At 40.8% G+C, this 20,375-nt stretch overlaps 1 protein-coding gene across 1 annotated transcript; it reads left to right on the top strand.

The window, feature by feature from the left end:
• Window positions 1–1,887: 1,887 nt before the first annotated feature.
• Window positions 1,888–20,101, top strand: LOC115219935 (orexin receptor type 2-like). The gene is made up of 3 exons (XM_029790239.2): window positions 1,888–2,335; window positions 11,354–11,634; window positions 18,948–20,101. The coding sequence occupies exons 2-3, from the start codon at window positions 11,622–11,624 to the stop codon at window positions 20,099–20,101; spliced, it is 1,167 nt and encodes a 388-aa protein (XP_029646099.2). The 5' UTR covers window positions 1,888–2,335; window positions 11,354–11,621.
• Window positions 20,102–20,375: the final 274 nt, after the last annotated feature.

Genomic DNA, 20,375 nt, shown 5'->3' with positions numbered 1-20,375 from the left:
ACGCAGACGTGAAATATATATAACTACTTTATTCTCTTTCTTGGTAAACAATAACAATAAGTGTGTTATCTGATGTCCTTGATTCTGGGCGCGCAAGGCTGAAAGTTAATAGATTGTAATATTTACAATCGTCCAGCCGCCCAAAACAGAAACGGATTCAAGATGGCGTCGAACAGGGAAGTTGAATGTGGTCGGCAACAATTTGGTTAAAGGCATTCGGCCGACTGCTATCAAAGCTGAACAGCTAGAAAATATACGTCCGTCCCCTTCAATCGCTGCTGTCCCAAGTCCTCGATGACTGCTGCTAGTGGTCAAACGTTCTACGACCCCCTTGCCTCGCTAACTACCACGATAGGCAAGCGGGTCGTGCTTCCGGTGGTTCGCGCATGCGCGAGAGGGCCCTTCCTTTCTCTTGGTGAAGGCACCAACACGCGCGAAATACAAATGGACAGTGCGCGAGCGCGCGCCGTTGTAGGTTCACTACAAGTGCATTGCCGGGAGAGAACGACAATGGCCTCAGTGAAATCAATATCTTCTACGTAAACCTGTTTCCAGCATTAGAAGGTAAAACCTCCGATGGACATCCTATAGGAGAAAGAAGAATGGCAGACCAAAAACAATACCGAAAAAGTTCACGGAAACTGAAGCACTAGCAGACAGCTACATCTGGGGACAATTGCAATCCATTGTCACAATGCATCTCCACAGTCATTGGACAGCTTTTGTTCCTTCGTGTTTTAGAGCACATGCCTTAGCTCTGATAATGTGTCCGTATTTCACACTGAACAAACTGTCAAACATCATTCTCACTGCTAGCACTTTGATCGCGATGCCCCTTCTAGGTTACTAACAGGTCTTTTTCTCCAATGTATTTCTCTCTGTCGCTATTTCTCTAAAGATTCTACTTTAATCACTTTATTCAAGGTGAGTCACCATCACTAGTTGATAACTGTTCCTGTCAACTGCTTCTTAACAGATTCACTAATCGGGCTCTATAGTTTTGCTCACCGTTAAGGGTACATGGTCCTATCTAAGTTGACCGAGCAGTTCACAAATTAGAGGTCAATTTGAACTGTGGCTATCATACACTATTCTTATCGGGTATTCAAACAAATACTCTATCGAGATACGATCTGGATAATCCAATGCATTCCCACAGGGAAAATCTGGTCGGCATACGTTTGTTGGCCTTTGAACAACAACAGGAGTGTGCATTTGCTCTTAATATTCAGCGTCAGTCTGTGGGGTTCCTTGGTTGGTCCTACAGAGAGTTCCTCCTGTGTTATAATACCTGCATTGACATCATCATCTTTCATTACTTGTACACCATATATATTCATATTACATGCTTTTTATTGTTGATTTTTTTCCCTTTTCTTGTTCGATTTTCTGTGTAAACAAACACATTTGATATCTGTCTATCTGCCTGTCTATCTGCCTGTCTGTCTTCTTCTCCTCTTTCTCCTCTTCCTCCTCTTCCCTTGCCTCCTCCCCTTCCCCGCCTCCATCTCTGCCTCTTCTCTCACCCCTCCTCCTTCTTTCTTCTCACCTTCTTATATTCTGAGCTTGTCGAGTTGTGTTATCTTGAGCTCCGCAAGAGTTGGATCTACTGAGTGGGATTCAAGTCGAAACCTGTTTATTTTACATGAGACAACTACGGCAGAAAGGTATCTATTTACGTTTTGCATCAATTTTCTTCGTTGTTTGAGAAGAAGAAAAAAAAAGACATTGCTTTGGTGAGATAATAATGGTTACTTCATTTGTAATACGAAGAAAATGGCTTCGTCGTTCGAGAAACGCTCCGAAAATCTCAGCAAACATAATGAGTGAGAAAGGTGGGATTGTGAAATAGAACGCTTTGCAGCAGAAAGCAAACACTTTTGCAGCTCGCTTTGCCATAACAACATGGATGTTAGAACATATTGAAGGCGGAGAATAGCAGAAACGAAAGCAGCGTTTTAGACGTAGTTTACAATAAGAAAATATTAGATATGGATCGAGTTTATTTGGTAAGAAAGTGTGACAGCGGTGTGTCACAAAAGAACCTGTTTAAGAATGGTGATACATCACTGAGTCGCACGTAATACTCTGAAAGAAGCCCTGTTTCTGCAGTAATTTTTCTTCCTTTGATTAATACATACTAGAATATTCGGCTCTTTACGTTTTGAGTTCAAATGCCGCCGAGGTCGACTGTGCAAAAACCAACTTAGAAAAGTTAGCGGGCTTGCAGATAGACTCACAGAAAAGCAAGCCATGACGCCCAAAAGCGGTGGTCGACATGGACTTGACATTCTAGGCGCCGAGGAGCACTGGCGGACAGAGCGGTTAAACTCTGGTTTGTTGAGAAGCGTTTCTTTCATCCGTTGGCATCAGCCAGTTTTTTCTTTTCTCTTCTTTTTTTCTTTTTTGGCGTGAATCTTTTCGCTTTTTTTCTTCTTCTTGCTTGCTTATTGCCATTTGCTTTCTTCCCCATCACCTTCGCAACACGACATGTTTGGGTGCTTCCATTTGCTGTAACTATCCAGCACATGTTTACTTCTGGGAGTAAATCTTTATCCTACGGCCAAATTAGATTTGTATGAGGGCCATCTTGTCATTGTATAGTGCTGTGGTGTGTGTCCTGGACTCATCCTTTGTATTGAATCTCACTTCTACCATGCCTCTCAGCTACGCACGATTTCGTGCTCCAGAACAGCCCCGAAATACTTTACTATTTACTGTTTTGTCGCTTGCTTTATTGTTGGGTATTCCTGTTTCTATTATTCTTAAAGCTAGTTTTCCAGATTGCTTTCTTGTCGAACGGATTCTGAAATATTTAATCCTACTTTTCGGCTAGACCACGAAAGAAGACGTTACTATCAGGCGTAAGAGTGGCTGTGTGGTAAGTAGCTTGCTTACGAACCACATGGTTCCGGGTTCAGTCCCACTGCGTGGCACCTTGGGTAGGTGTCTTCTACTATAGCCTCGGGCCGACCAAAGCCTTGTCAGTGGGTTTGATAGACGGAAACTGAAAGAATCCCGTCGTATATATGTATATATATATGTATATGTGTGTGTGTATATGTTTGTGTGTCTGTGTTTGCCGCCCCCCCCCAACATCGCTTGACAACCGATGCTGGTGTGTTTACGTCCCCGTAACTTAGTGGTTCGGCAAAAGGCACCAATAGGCTTACAAAGAATAAGCCCTGGGGGTCGATTTGCTCGACTAAAGGCGGTGCTCCAGCATGGCCACAGTCAAATGACAGAAACAAGTAAAAGAGTAAAACAATAGCGGTCGTGCCTCAGCATGGCCGCGGCCTTCGGGCTCAAACATTTTAAGGATTTAATACTTCCGCCTGTCGCAAGATGTTTGCAAGCTCGGTGAATTTGGATTTGTTAATTGTGGTGTCTTGATTATAATTTGTGTCGCTGTTAATAGCGATGGTGGTGGTGGTGGTGGTGGTGGTGACGGATGTCCAGTTTTCAGGTATGTTGAAGCGAAAGTTTGGTTCTTCTTCTTTCTTTTATTTTTTATGACCATTGTTGTTTCGGTCGCAATAAGGGAAGTGTTAGTTTTCATCTGTGAAGTTTACGACGGTGTTGTTGTCTCTGTTAACATGTAGTAGTGGACATTATAATGTATTGGTTGTTGGAACAGCTAACTTAACTTGGATTTGTGAAACACTTTTAAAAATATTTATTGAATATGCTACTTCACTAAAAAGTTCAAAAATTCGTCCCGAAGGGGCAATAATTTCACAAAGCCAACAAGCTTCAGAGAGGTTGGTTTACTTAATAACAAAATGGTACAGAAAAATCAAAAATTACTTTCTTGGTGACAAAATTCAGTAATAACTTACGAGCTCCGAAACAACGTCTTTCACTTGCAAACAACAGCAACAAGAATTTATTCTTTTCTTAGCCACAAGAGCTTACATAAAACAACATAAAACAATATGACACAACATAAAAGACGGCACAAGACGATACAAAGGGTTTTAAAGCATGTAAACATTAGAAAATAATAAAAAATTAAACAACATAAATCTCCAAATAGGGGGAGGCGCTTTAAGGTTCCTCGTAGAAAAACCCACAAAAGCTACGGGTGCCTGATCAACAGAGTAAGAGCCCTTCGCCTTTTATTTCTTTACGGGTGTATGCTCAGAATTGGTCTTTTCACATTGGCCATTCTTCCAAATCAGGTCTGGGACTTTCTCTAACTGCTCTGCTTCGGTCCCAACCCAATTCTCCTTCGATCTTTTAACATCCTGGAGATTCTCTCTCCCGTCCATACGAATACAGGTGAGAATCCATCATAGATCCAAGCCTTTTGGGACACCAGGTACCGTAATTCGTACTGCCCTTCTTCTCATGTACGTTGGGAAGAGGGCGATTTCCTCGGTGCGACGCGTGGTCACCGAGCTCTGTATCGCCTGCGCCTCGGTCTTAAAAAGGGCCTCTACTCTGCCGTACTGCCTCGCTCTCGCAATGTGGATATCCTGCCATATGTCTTTTAAGGCTTTCCCACCTAGTCGCGTTTAGCATTTTCGAGTTTCCTTGTCTTTGTGTTCACGCACCTGTAGACAACTGTCCGTTTGGCTGTTGCTTGAAGCAAGTCGCCGCTTGGACATTTGCCGCAGTGCTTTATTAATTGCCCCTTCAATTTCGCTTACTAGTTTCTCCTTCAATCAATTTATCTCTATCGGCAGTTCATTGCTAAATACTATTAATTCTGATGTAATCACTCTTTTCGTTTGTTGTCGATTTTCCCATCAAATGTCGTTTAAATAATTCACTAATCTTGTACATGCGGATATTGAGTGTCGTCTTACTCCATTTAGTATTCATACTAACGAAGGCGGTGAGCTTGCAGAATCGTTAGCATGCCGGGCAAAATGCTTAGCATTATTTCGCCTGTTCGTACGTTCTGAGTTCAAATTCAGCCGAGCCTTTCATCCTTTCGGGGTTGATAAAATAAGTACCAGTGAAACATTGGGGGTCGATATTGTTATGTGTAGTTTGGGTTCTAATGGGATAGACAACCAAATGAAAACCATTGTTATTGTTTACGTGTTTATTTACTTATCATGTTACACGGACTCGACATTCAGCGTAGTAATACATTATATACTTTACACATAGTGTGTACTATTCACAAACAAAATAGTGCCAAGAGTGGGGATGCACGTATACACAGATATGAATGTGTAACAGATATAATTGGCTTATCCCCTCCCCCAAAATGCTGTCCTTGTGGGAAAATTTGAAACCATTATTTTTACTGGTGAAAGGATAGTGATTTGTTGCCCTTGAACCTGGTGTGAGATTCGTATCTTCTATAATTTTAGTATTACAATGCAGACGGGGTTAGTTCTTCTATGTATTTCTTTTTTAGCTCTTTCTACTTGTAGAACATTTCGTAAACGGTTGAGTTGTAGCATTCTTATTTGAATGGTTATTCTAATGCGTCAGAATGTCGGGTTTATCATTATATGTTGTAATTTAGCAAATAATAATATAATTGATATTTCCCGCTAAGTTTATTGTTGAATATCAGTGCTTTACTGTGAATATCAGTGCTTTAATAAATGTTTTAAGATATTTGCATCGTGGTGAAAAGTTTCTTTTCTCTCCACCCTCAAATTTCATTTTAAGTAAAACTTGAAAAAGTTGATGAGGGCTTGGCCAAGGAGAAAGGTGCCTTCCGCCCTTTCAATCTGATCCGCCATACAACCTCTTTCGCTAAGGCCACTAAACAGCTAAGCGCTGCCTGTCCTTCCTGACCAAAGGGAAGGGGTGTGACGATCTTCACAATGGACCCAGCTGGTAACTGGATTCTTCCTGTACACCGCAACATACGTTCGACATAATCTTAAAAGTCAGCAGTACTCGGGCCCTGGAGATGAGCATGTAGAACAGCACGCACCTCTTATAGACCCGGCTGACTGCACTTCCCTGCCTGTAGAGTTTATCTCGAACCACCAATGCCACTACCCCGAACCACCATTCGGTAGCGCTGTTTGGCCAAGGATTTCAGGAAGTTGCCCAAGGGCTTGGCCCGTAAAGCTTTCAGATCCGACCAACGAGTTGATTTCTGTCGATGCCCAGAGTCTTTCCGAAAACTTCGTCGCTTTTGCCCTCCAGTAACCCTCTGTATAACGCCATGGTTGAAATTCTGTTTACTGTCAAGTAATTCCTGATGTCGCAGCCTCAGCGTATGTCTGTGCATCATCATCCACGGAATGCTAGTCCTCACACAGCAAATATTGTCAACAATTGTGGCAGTTGACCAGCGCAAATGCTTCACTTCCACAGAAAACAGAAAAGTCAGCGCTCCAAGCTGATCAAACGTGAACTACTGCAAGGCCCGATGGTCAAGCGGTAATAATATGACGAAGGTGATGCAAGCGTTACCCACTTCAGCCCCACCTTTTAGGGATAGCAATCCCTTGGCCCATTTCTGGATGAAACTGACGTCTCTCTTTGTCATTTCATCCCAAATTTTCTCCGCACAGAGATCTGGACAAATCAACATTCGGAGCAATTAAACCGGTCCGTCAGTCCAGCGCCTTCGAAGGATGTGGCCTGCATCTGAAGGTGCTGAGCTGCTGGCCCTCTGACTCTTCTTGGTTGATTTTTGTTCCTGTCATTGCATCGTAATTCCTTAGAGCAGTGACGATTATCTTGATGTTCTTCATATCCAACACTATCACGCTGACGACGTCCACTTATGCAGACACACTTCTTCCGCAACATAGTTCTCGACGATTCCTCCACTGGTTTTCGCAAGGTGGAGGCCGTATCTCTTTCAAAATGTTTTAATGTTGTTTTGCTGCTGCTGTTTTTCTTGTTTTGTTCAGCATTTGTGGTGTAGTTTCGTTTTAAGAGTGAGAACACAGCATCCACATGATCTCAATTCACAGTAGATCGTAGCAATGCCCAGCACCACTGCCAGGCTAAGGACATCTGGAAATTATCCATAGCAATCCCTGACCGGAAAGTCCTCCGGAATAGATTTGCCAGTTCCTTTTCGTCGAAGCCCAGAGACTCCAGGAGACACCGTTGCACTTCTCCGCTACTAATTCTTTGTATACAGTAGATTGAACTTCTTTCTTCCTTTCCTTCCTTCCTTCCTTCTTTCTTTCTTTCTTTCTTTCTTTCTGTCTTTCTTTCTTTCTTTCTGTCTTTCTTTCTTTCTTTCTTTCTGTTCGACTAAAGACGGTGCTCCAGCATCTGCTCGGAACCGAGTAACACGCACCAGTCCTGATCCGTCAAAGACCTAATCATGGTTTTGTTTTCAGGTCGCGTTCCTACTGTTCGGCCCCATCGAACGACTTTAGTTCCTTCGTGTTTTAGCGCACTGGCCAACGCACCCTTTGTGTTTCGCCTCAAAGAAATGGTCAACGGCCATTCTCGCCGCTAATACGTCGGTTGCTATCCCTTTACTAATAGCCTCTTCTAGTCTGCTAACTAGTTTTCTCTCTAATCTATTTCTTTCTATTGCTAAATCTTTACTAAACGCTGTCGATTTTATTCTAATCCCTCTCTTCAGAGAGATCCGCCGCCGGTTGTTGTCGACTGCTCCGTCAACTGTCGCCTAACTAGTTCACTAATCCTGTCCCTGTAGTCTTTGCGAGCCAGTAAGGACGCATTCAACTTCCAGTAACCGGGTCCCTGTCTACGAGTCCTTTCTAAATCGACTGAGTATATCACAAATTTGTAATCTGTGTCGTCGACCAATTTAAATTGTGGACAACCTATGCTATCCCTATCCTCTGACCTAACAAATACTCAATCTAAATACGATCTGGATGACCCGCTGTGGTTGATCCATGTCCACACTGGTAGATGAGGGTAATCCAGTCAGCACCTGTCAGAAAGCGTCCACTTCTGCTATGTACTATACCTACACAATCCTTTAAGTGTGTCACAAATCCACGTACATAGCATCTTGGCTTTCTACCTTCCATTAACACTGGCTGGTGAGTACCATCCAGGAGATCGATTAGATCGGGCAGCTGATCAATATGGTCTTACATTGTAAGGTCAGTTCCTGACCAGTTTTGCTTAGGCATTTTCTTGACCTCTAAGATTGTCACTTCGTCTTCCATACCTGCCAAGACGGCCGCCATTAACCAGGTGATGGATATATCTTGTGGCACAACAACACCCTAACTTTAGCAAGGCGTTGGCCACAATAGCTGGAGATTAAGAAGCTTTCATTTCTCAAAGTGGTTGCTGAATGACACCTGGCTTCTTCTTTCGTCCCAAATCTCCCATCAATAGTTCGAAATTTCTTTCTTCGGGTGATGTGGATCTTCTGTTCTCACACGCGCCAAAGGAATTGTTGGATTTCGCTCTCTTGAGATATTCTCTATCATGTCGGATGGCGGGGTTTAGGGCTACCTTCTTACCATTCCTTTTTACAATTTTCCTAGCCATTTTCAGATCCTCTTCATCTCTGCCGAAATCTTCCAAATTTCTCGCCGCAATTGCAAAAGAAACCTCCTTTGCAGTGGAGGCGGTGGAAATAGTAATATTCACTTTTCTAAATTTCACTTTGTTAGTATCGTTCTTGCTGTTGTTGATATTGTTGTTGTTATTGTTGAAGTTGTTGTTGCTGCTGCTGCTTTGTTTGTTTGTTTGTTGAGCGAAGCGGTCTTCGTCCTAGAAGTCCGAAAAGTGGTCTTTTGCTATTCGTAAGACCCGCAGAAGAGAAAACAGGTCAATCCCCGACACCGAGAGCATCGACGGATGGATGAAGGCTCAGCGGTTGCGTTGGAAGTCGGGGACAAGAAACAGGAAGAAAGAGTGAGAGAAAGCTGGAGCGGAAGAGTACAACAGGGGTCGACACCCCCTGCCGGAGCCTCGTGGAGCTTGAGGTGTTTTCGCTCAATAAACACACACAGCGCCCGGCCTGGGAATCGAAACCGCGATCCTCCGACTGCGAGTCCGCTGCCCTAACCATAGGGCCATTGTGCCCCCACTGCTGCTGCTGCTTCACTGTTGCTGCTGTTGCTGTGGTTGTTGTCACCGAAAGTTTTGACGTTGCTCAGAGACGAAACTGTATTCGCCTCGGTGACGTCATTCAGTGTAGGCCATGTTACGTCTTTGTTCTCATTCGTCTCCGACAAGGAACGTGTCCCGCTGTCGAGCATTTTGATGGCTTCCTTATCAGCCATCTTTAAATGAATAACGAAAACAGTAAAATATTAGCTTTTTTCCGAAAGTTAAGCTTCAAAAAATATTGATGCGCACTCTCTGCAGAACAGCGGGTGTTTCTAAATGAAAATGCTATCGGTGCAGTTCAGACAGTCTCAGAAATGCAATTGTAAAAATAAAATGAAAGTACAAGGCCTTAGAAGGCCAAAAAGATTACAAACACCATTTCAAGTTACGGAGCTTCGAATTTCCGTGACTTTACAGTATGGCGGCCATAATAATAATAATAATAATAATAATAATAATAATAATAATAATAACAACTACAACAACAACAACAATAATAATAATAATATGAGATCACCATGTCGCGCACATATAGCTGTGATGCATGTGCCTTGTGTACCCTTATCAGACGAGTAGTCATGATGGGTGTACTGGGCTTCGTATATTTTACCCCAGTGTCACTTTGGTGGCATGCACTGCTCTCACTCAATAATAATAATAATAATAATAATAATAATAATAATAATAATAATAATAATAATAATAATAATAATTATTATTATTATTATTATTATTATTATTATTATTATTATTATTATTATTATCATCAGATCTCCTGGCCTTTCTTGCCTTGGTTGATTCTGTGAGAGCGGACAGCAACCTGTTGTCAGAGTTCTCACAAGGTCTCTTTCCGAAAACTATATGCTTTGGTACTTAGACGTTAACTTATCGTGGAAGACACTCAACACTCTAGCACCAACCCCCAAATCCAAGTTGTTCCCAATAAAGCAGTTTTAGAGCCTGCTCTGCCGTCATATCAATTCTAACTTCTCCGACATATTTCTCGAACTTGGTTGCTAGTGCTCCGAGTGCCCTACAACTACTGAAATAATTGTCACTCTCTTCAGTGTCCACATTCTAGCAATTTCGTCTTTTAGTAGTCTGAATTTTTCCATCTTTTCCAGCCCTTTGTCAGCTACGCATGACTCCCCATGTATGGCAATATCTGTGATCTTGGTTTCCTTTTTTTCTTTTATCTGTCACAACAATGTCTGGTCTCTGAGCATCGAATACAAAGTCACATTAGATTCTAAAATCCCACGGGACCTTATATTCATTGTTTTCCGTGGCGCCTTATACCTCATGGTTCTCTGCTCTGTCCAGGCCGTATTTTTTACACAGTCTCCAGTGAACAAACTTAGCTACATTATCATCCTTCCTTTTGTAGTAATTTTGGTCCAGCTTGCTACACTCGCTCTCAGTATGTTTCATTTATTGGTAATAAACATCCTACAAATAGATTATTCACTCCCCTTATCTATTTGGAATTTGGTATAATTATTTCTCGGAGCTTGACCCTGGGCGCTGCATATCAGTGCTCCTGTGCATCGTTTCCGATTAATTTTTCGTTGTCATCTCCAGGTGTTGGTCTTGTCTTTGCCTTTGATTTCTCTGAGGTATTGCCCATGCAGCGTTTTCTTTTTCTAATTGTTTATTCTTTGCTCTTCATCTTGTTTCTTAAATGTTTTTGGGCGTGTCACATTTTCAGTAGGTATTGTGTTGTTATTTCAGCGGAAAGCAAGGATTTACACTGTTATTTGATGTACCATCTCAGGCTGTTCTTCTCGTTGACAACACAGATTTTATATCCTATGAGGTCTCTTCCTCCCTTGTTCCTAGGCATACAATCTATCAATATCGCTTTTTGGGTGCAGTTCCTTGTTAATTGTCATCACTTTCTTGGTTTTTCTATCAATTTCCTGAAGCTCGTTCTTTGTCCATCAAACAGCACCTGCGCTGCATCGCATTAAGGAAACAGCCCATGTGTTCATTGTTCTGATCTTGTTTTTTTTTTCATTTAGTCCCCTTCATATAATTTAGTTCATCTGAGATATTCTCGCCTAAACCTTTCCTTCATCTCACTCTCCTTGATTTGTTCATACTTCAAAACACCCAGATACTTATATCCATCAGTCTCAACATCCTTGATTTCTCTGTTGGGTAGTTCTACACCATCAGAAGATACTTTTTTTACCTTTTTGTATTATAAGCACACCACAAACTTTATTCCCAAATTTCGTCCCGATATCCTTACTTGAATATCTGCACTGTTGAAACCAGACCATTTATTTCACGTTTGGTCTTCCCGAAGACCTTTAAATCATCCATATATAACAGATGATATAATTTTTCTTCACTTTTCAAGGTGTATCCTGATGTCACTTCCCATATTATCTGTGTGAGGAGCATCATACAAACCACAAACAGTAATGGGGATAGGCTATCTCCCTGAAATATGTCTCTCTTGATGTTAACCTTCGCCAAAAATTGTCCACATGATGTTAACTCTGTATTCCAGTTCTTCATTGATCTCCGGATAAAATTTGAGATGCTATCTGACACTTGTACCAACACAGGACTTCCTAAAATCCAGGAATGGGGAACCATATCATATACTTTCTTATAATCAATCCATGCCATACCCAGGTTAGTATCTCTTTCCTTGCAGTCGTTCAGTACCATTCTGTCTATCAGAAGTTGATCTTTTGTCCCTCGACTTTTCCTCTTGCATTCTTTCATTATAATTATTTTAGGCATAAGGCTTAGAATACGGGGGAAGTGCGAGTCGATTACATCGGCTGCAGTGTCCAAGTGGGACTTATTAAATCGATTCCGAAAGGATGAAAAGCAAATTCGATCTCGGTCGATTTGAACTCAGAACGTAAAGACAGACGAAATGTCGCTAAGCATTTTGCCCAATGTACTAACTATTCTGCTAGCTCACCGGCTTAAATAATAATAATAATAATAATAATAATAATAATAATAATAATAATATAATAATAATAATAATAATAATAATGATTAATAATAATAATAATAATTAATAATAATATTAATAATAATAATGATAAGTAATAATTAATAATAATAATAATGATAATTAATAAAAATAATGATAATAATAATAATAATAATAATAATAATAAATGCCCTGATGCAGTACCAGACAGTGGCTTTCATGGCTTCTGATCTTAACTGATTGGAAGTATTGTCATGTACATTTTTTGTCTTGGTATAAAAGATGGGCTACAGCAAATATTCTGCTCAATACCACAGATTTGCTTGTCAGTTGTTTGACCTTAACCAGTTGAGTATGTCCCTTAGTGGCTGGCACTATGTGCATCTCTGATCATGAGCAGATGTAGTAGGGGAACATCATAGCCATGTGTTGAGAGGGATTCTTTGGGGTTTAAATATTTCACCTTTGTAAACATGGGTGTTTCGTTCAACATCCTTAAACAACCCTTATTCAGGGACCTTTTGAGTGGGATGGGTTTCTCGACCAGAAGAAAATTCTAACTGGGCCCCACCCCCAAGGTCATGTCCTGCTTATCTTGATATGAGATCACCATGTCGCACACATATGGTTGTGATGCATGTGCCTGTGTACCCTTATCAGACGGGTAGTCATGATGGGTATATTGGGCTTCATATATTTTGACCCAGTGTCACTTTGATGACATGCACTGCTCTCTCACTCAATGATGATAATAATAATAATAATAATAATAATAATAATAATAATAATAATAATAATGGAGAAAGGAGACTGATAAGTGTGGAAGACTGCGTGCGTATCGAACTCGAGAGCTTAATAAGTTACCTAACCCAAAGTAAGGAAACTTTGCTAGTGACAGTTAGGAACGAGGGAGTATTGAGAGCAGAGAAAAAAGGGAAACAAAGTAAAACGTATAAAAGTGACATGAAAACTAATTACGCAAGGAAGGAGTACACCATCAATTCCATGTAGCCACAACAGAAGTTGCTGGAAAAAATAGGTGGAATCGACTGATGAAAGGAACACTAAAAGAAAAGAGATTGAGAGTACTATAGTGGCAGCGCAAGACCAGGCCTTGGCCATGAACTGAAGGGTGAACCTTAGGAATGAGCAAGTGTCTCCGCCGTGCTGCATCTGCAATAGAGTTGATGAAGTCATTGCCCTTATCACAAACGAATGCCCCGGAGTTGCACAAAACCGCTACAAGTTGTGGCGACACGACCAGGTAGTGAAAGTGCTACATTGAAAACTGCGAAAAGTGGGGGTTAGAGAGAGGCAAGACGTGATATGAGCACAAACAGCAGAGAGTGGCGGAGTCGGAGACTGCCAAAATCCTCTGGTGGTGAATAAGGTGCATCACATATGCTATATAGTTGATGCTGCATGCTCCTTTGACCCACGAATAGTCAAGAAGGAAGGCGAAAAGATAGATATAGCCTGGCTATAGAAAATGAGAAAAGTGAAAATAGTCCCAATTATTACTGGGTCCTTGGGAACAGTTTCAGAAGCCATCAAGAGGAAGATAAAGGAAATTGGAATAGAGTTCCCAGTAGAACTGTTACAAAAGGTTTGCCTCTTTGGCACGGCCAGAATAATCAGGGAAGTATTAGATAGCTGAAGAGAACGAATAGCATGGTACCGTAGGCTGCAGGTAGTAAACCCGCTACGCATGCAAGACTCCAGGAGCTCCAACAAGACCTGTGATAAAGATAAGTAATAATGATGATGATGGTGATGATGATGATGATGATGATGAGGATAAGAAGAAGAAGAAGAAGAAGAAGAAGAAGAGGAAGAGGAAGAAGAAGAAGAAGAAGAAGAAGAAGAAGAAGAAGAAGAAGAAGAAGAAGAATAGCGCTCATGAGAACTGCCCATATCCTACGCAAAATACTTTCTATGTAATCTCAAATTTTAAAACAAACACATAATTGTCTTATGGTCTCTTAAACATTCTCTAGAACAACACTATGTATAAAACCAAATATATGGCACCCTAGGCATAACACCAACATAAACTGCCAGCTTGTTGTCTCTTGAGGTCTCTGGGTGAGACTTGGAGCCAACTTGTACAAATGTAAAGCAAAAGTCAAACATAAAATAATAATAATAATAATAATAATAATAATGATAATAATAATAATAATAATAATAATAATATCCGAATACCTTGGTGTACTAGAGTTCAACGAGATAACGGAGAAGGAAATGAAAGAGCAACTGAGAATGGAATATTTCCGAAGTCTAAAAGTGACCGGATGGAATAAAATCCAAGCAGTTAATACATGGGTGATAGCATCACTTCGGTTTGGAACTGGAATTATAAAATGGCAAAACGAAGAAGTGATGAACATAGATACGAAGACAAGAAAACTGTTGACAGTGTACGGAGCCTTCCACCCTAGTACCTGTCCAAAAGAAAGGGTCGAAGTGGTTTCATCAGTTGCCAGGATTGTATCAAATAAGAGGAAAACAGATTAGAGTGGTATAGAAAAAATACTGTGGAACCATTGTTGAAATATGTGATGAATCTTGGCGTCATTAAAACTGATGATTGTGTTGAGAAAGTGTTGTGGCGGATACCCCCAAGTGAGAAGCGGACTGTTCCTGTACTGATAGTAGACAGACACAGCAAGGATTGTCAGTCCGCGAGATAATGTTGTTGGTTTTAAATCATTTTTGATTCCGTTTGACTAAGTCGTGTTATACTTGATTGTATCTTTGTTGAAGGTTCTCCCCGCGCGGGTGAGACATGTTTTGTTGAATTTGTTTAATACCTATTTCTTTACTACCTACAAGGGGCTAAACACAGAAAGGACAAACAAGGACAGACAAACGGATTAAGTCGATTATATCGGCCCCAGTGCGTAACTGGTACTTAATTTATCGACCCCGAAAGGATGAAAGGTAAAGTCTACCTCGGCGGAATTTGAACTCAGAACGTAACGGCAGACGAAATATGGCTAAGCTTTCACCCGGCGTGCTAACGTTTCTGCCAGCTCGCCGCCTTGTTTAATACCATTGCTTTATTGCCTGCGGGCCTGTTAAATTTTGTGTTTGTCTTCTTCCCCATTTTGGGGCGAAGTAACTGAAAGAAGAACGGAATTGAGTGCGAACCAGTTCCAGCATATGCCGGGAGTTATGCTTCAGCAGCTGGGAAAGGTGCAGATTCGCTAGAAGTGCGAGAAATAAAAATTGAACAGAAGACGCTGAAGGAACACTAAAAGCTGATTTAGAAGGAGGGATCCAGTAAAAAACTGACTCCTTCACAAGAGGTGACAACAAGTACCAAGAAAAGAACAGTAGTGTACAGAACTCTATCGACAACCACAAAGAAAATAGAGATAGCTACGGAAGAAGCAATTGAAGAATGTCTGAAGGAAATTCAGCACCTGACAACATTCTATACAAGAGGTAGAAAATACGGCACAGTAGAGATTTGCCAACGAACAGGAGGCAATAAATCACTCCACTGTGACGCTGAAGACGGAAAAAATGGGTACTCTTACCTACCTACTGTGGCAAAAGGGTCGCCAGAGTGAGAATAGGTAGAGTACCACCAGAAAGAAAAGAAGCGTGGGTGGTGGCAGCTGTAATGCACAAAGCTGAGGAAGACACCAAAATTTTAAAGATGACAAGGACAAAGAGAGAAAATTGTTGGGGATACGGACTAGAAACGGTCATCCAGGTCGGACAACAAGATCTAAATGAAATTGCTGAAGAAATACTGCCGGAGGACATAAGGTTGAGATTGGTGGTAGAAGGAAGGCCACCAACTTGATATCAATGCGGCAAAAGAGAACATATTAGAATAAAGTGTCCCCAGAGAGAAAATAAAAACGAAGAAAGCCAACAGGAGTAGAATGCCGAAGTGGCAGATCTAGAAAATGAAAAATGCATGAAAGTGGAAGAAGCATTTACGGAGGTAACCAACAGAAAAAGAAAAGAGCCAGTGAATTCACCTCCAAAGAGTCCAAGGAAAGAAAAAGAAGGAAGGTGAAATAGAATGTGCACATTTTTCACATGAACCTCCAATAGCACCAACAACGAAGGAAAAAGAAAAGGAAACCATCACAGACAACCAAATTCCACCGCAGGAACGAACCTGGAAAAAATGGCATTTGGTAACATATACAAAAAACACAGACATAGAAAGGAAAATCCCCAAATTTAAATCGATGATAAGAGTTAAATTACCAATGGAACATTACCCAGAAAGTACAAAAGCCATAGTAATAGACAAAGAGAGATACGAAAGGAATGGTGTTGGAAGCAAGGTGGACCCAATGGGAGTGAGGGGAGACTTTGACGACCTATCGCCAGTTATAGATTACGACTTGTTGCCATATATAAAACGGTAAAGCGTGAATAAGCTTTTAAAATGTTTTAAAGACTACACATACGATACTAAAAAGAAAAAAGAAGGGAAAATGATATAAAAACTTTGTATTAAAACAGTTAAATGGTACTGCTTGAGAGTGGGGTTCAAGCAACCATTACATCTTCATTTAATTATTATCCATCTCCCATTCATTCGCTTTATGTTTTTTGTCCCCTCTGTGGTGCTCTGTCAGTCCTTGTGCCGTCCCCCTCTGTATCATGGTCTATGTGCCGAATAAAGAAATACAGTCGGCGAGGTACGCTGTACGGGCCAGTCACGCAGATGACGAAGTGACGTCGTCATGCGGGACATATCAGTGGTGACGAGTAGTCGAACTACACGCAGTGGCAGATAAGACTAACACAGAACTGAACTACACACAGTGAAAAATAATATTTATACAGTGATAAATATATAAATTCTATTGAAAAAGATTCTGAAGAAAAAATTTCTGATAAAACTGGAACTCTAACACAGAACTGAACTACACAGTGAAAAATAATAATAAAAAATTCGTTCAGAGGATTTAAGTCAGGTCACTATGTGTTAGTAGCGCTGCCGGTAAACAATGTAGACTGCTACTACCTGCGGCGTTCTGAAGAGAAAAATCATTCTGAGTGGAAGAAAAAATAAAAATAATATAACGCCGTTTGTAGGATTTCTGTCAAGTTACTATGTGTTAGTAGTGCTACCGCTAAACAGTGGAGGCGCAATGGCCCTATGGTTAGGGCAGCGGACTCGCGGTCATAGGATCGCGGTTTCGATTCCCAGACCGGGCGTTGTGAGTGTTTATTGAGTGAAAACACCTAAAGCTCCACGAGGCTCCGGCAGGGGATGGTGGTGATCCCTGCTGTACTCTTTCACCACAACTTTCTCTCACTCTTGCTTCCTGTTTCTGTTGTACCTGTATTTCAAAGGGCCGGCCTTGTCACTCTCTGTGTCACGCTGAATATCCCCGAGAACTACGTTAAGGGTACACGTGTCTGTGGAGTGCTCATCCACTTACACGTTAATTTCACGAGCAGGCTGTTCCGTTGATTCGGATCAACCGGAACCCTCGTCGTCGTAACCGACGGAGTGCTTCTACCGGTAAACAATGTAGACTGGTACTACCTGCGGCATTCTGAAGAGAAAAATAATTCTGAGTGGAAGAAAAATCTCAAAGGTGGGAGGTGTTGTGGCGGACACCCCTAAGTGAGAAGTGGACTGTTCCACTACTGAACAGACATAGCAAACAGTGTCAGTCGGTGAGGTACGCCGTACGTGCCAGTCACGCAGATGACAAATTTACGTCGTCATGATGCGGGGCATATCAGAAAGAAAAACTTAAGGAAGAAAAGAACAACGCCAAAGCAGATACAGACCCCTTGCTTTTGGATTTCTAGTAGGATGGCCACGCATTATATCACCTTTGTATCTTGTATTTGTAGCGCCCCGTGTTTTATATATCATACTACAACGAGGAGAGGCTGTAGTTGCAGCTGGGCTGGGGTTAGTGCAAAGGCTAGGTGTAGGGTTAGAGGTCCAAAAAATCCTCCAAGTCCTTTTTCAGATGATAAACCAGCACGTGAGCTTGGTGTAGAAATTGTACTGAATGAGGTTAGGTTCTGTTGAAGTGGTACAGCGGACACCTGGTTTTGTTGACATGTATCAGGAGACTGGTCCCACAATATTGGTTGGATTTTACTTTTGCACGAACTTTGAGGATCGGTTCTATTGCCACCAGCATCTTCAGATATTATTTATATTATTATTTGATTGAACGCCACGCATCCATTTCCAAGTAAGTTTATCTTAATCGTTTTGATGCGACTCTACCCCATACTGTTTTCTCCCCCATCCTTTTCTCTCTCATTCTCTCTCTAATTTCTTTTTTCTCCCCTTCACCGTTGTCTATCTGTCTCTCTCTCCCCTCTTCTCCTTTACGCTCTCTTTCTCTCGCTGCTCACACGTGACCATCGTCCATCTTTCTTTTCCTGGCGTGATCATCTTTCTTTTCTTTCAGGGCTGTCCTAAAGATTGGACGTATCCTGTCTCTCTCTTCTATCCTTTCTCTTGTCAAAGAAAATATTTATCCAGCGTTCGCTATTTTACCCTCGTTCTGGTCTAACGACCTTCCATGTTTGCTTTCGTTCGGTTTCCTTGTATGTCTCCACTGTCCTGTTTTTGTTCCCAACTTTGCCTCTCCATAAATCACAAATTTTATTTCGGTACTTATGGGAGAAACTATCTTCGAAGACTCACGTTGTCGTACAGTGCTCGAAATGAGAAGACAGACAGCCGACAACTGATGAAGGGTCGTTCTTTATGTTACTTGTCCTGTTTTCCATTTGTTTCTCTCGTTGTTTGCGTATTGAACTCATTTGTTTTCGTATTTCATGTTGTTTGCGGTTGGTGATGTGCTGTACCCATATATGCATATATATATATATATATATATATATATATATATATATATATATATATATATACATGCAGAGAGAGAGAGAGAGAGGGAGAGAGGGAGAGAAAGTAGCACTTAGTATTTTGAACACTTTTTGAACTAAAATATCTATACACCACCATTCTCTATCTTTCCAGAAAGTACAAGAGATATCTCTGAAAACCAAAATCCTGTCTTCAAACATTCCGCTAATTTCAAGAAAATGGACAAAAATTATACAGTCATCAAGTGTTCCAGTTTACAGGAAGTAAATGATGAAACGGTTAAAGTCCATTTCCCTGCAATAGTGCTTCTCGTATTCGAAATGGTTCTTGGAGCAATTGGAAATTGCATAGCAGCATACATATACCATTATAAATTTGAGGTTTCGTCCACACAGATTTTCATTGTTGCACTTTCAATGTATGATTTTCTAGCCAGCACAATATGTATACCTATGGAAATTGTATTGCTACATCGGTTATACACTTTTGAATATGATACTACATGCCGCTTGATACGTTCCTTTGTTGCTTTAACAATAATCAGTTCAGCCTTGATTGTAATCATAATTTCAATCGATAGATATATTCTTATATGTCGACCTCTCAATCAAAAAATTTCCATTAAGAATTCAAAGAGAATTATTGCAGTTTTAGCATCCTTATCTTTTCTGTTTTGTATACCAGTATCTTTTGTGTACCGTAAACACTATAGAGAGGTCAAACAGTGTGGAAGAATTGGCACCGTATGTTCACTTTCAGAAAAATCAATCTTTCCTTTAATCTATTATACCACCGTGCTGGTTTTCTGTGCCTTGTCATTTATTATTCTCATGGTAATATACTTATTAATTGGAATACGTATTTGGAAAATTTACAGAGCAAAGCAATTAAAAAATGCTATTTGTAATAGTGTTGCAAATGAGAACAGTGTAAAGTCAATTGAAGATACTCGTTGGCCTTCTTTGAAACACTTGACTTCTGTGAAACTCTTTACTTCTGGTACTTCTGGTATGCGTATCAGAAAACATTCAATGCACCCGTTTAGAACCACTTTACTTTTGTTCGTCCTCACTTTGATCTGGACAATGAGTTATGTACCACATTTCATAGGAACATTCCGGAGGATGTTCACTAAAAATTTTAACGACTCTACAACTCACAAACAACAATTAACCTACCATTTGTTAACGTATTCTTATTACATTATCTGTGCTGCTAATCCGTATATTTATGGACTTTTCTGTCAACACTTTCGTTCTGAATTAATGTTTATACTTCGCAAAATGTTCGTGTGTTGTAAAAAATAAAATAATGGGCCTCCTTAAAGCCAACACCTTATAGTCGTTTACAAATTATGTTACCTTAAAAGAAGCTACAAGGTCATTCTAGTATAAAATATTGGTTTAAAATTTTAGCATAACGCCAGTGATTTCGGTGGAGAGGATAAGTCAGTTACATTGACCTGAGTGCTCAAATGGTCCTTATTTAATCGACCCCGAAAGGATGAAAAGTAAAGTCGACCCCGGCAGCATTTGAACTCAGAACATAAAGTTGGAAGAGATTCCACTAACGATTCTGCCG

Source organism: Octopus sinensis, linkage group LG15, assembly GCF_006345805.1.
Source record: "Octopus sinensis linkage group LG15, ASM634580v1, whole genome shotgun sequence".
In the NCBI taxonomy this organism is placed as follows: Eukaryota; Metazoa; Mollusca; class Cephalopoda; order Octopoda; family Octopodidae; genus Octopus; species Octopus sinensis.
This window is presented reverse-complemented; position numbering and strand designations above follow the sequence as displayed.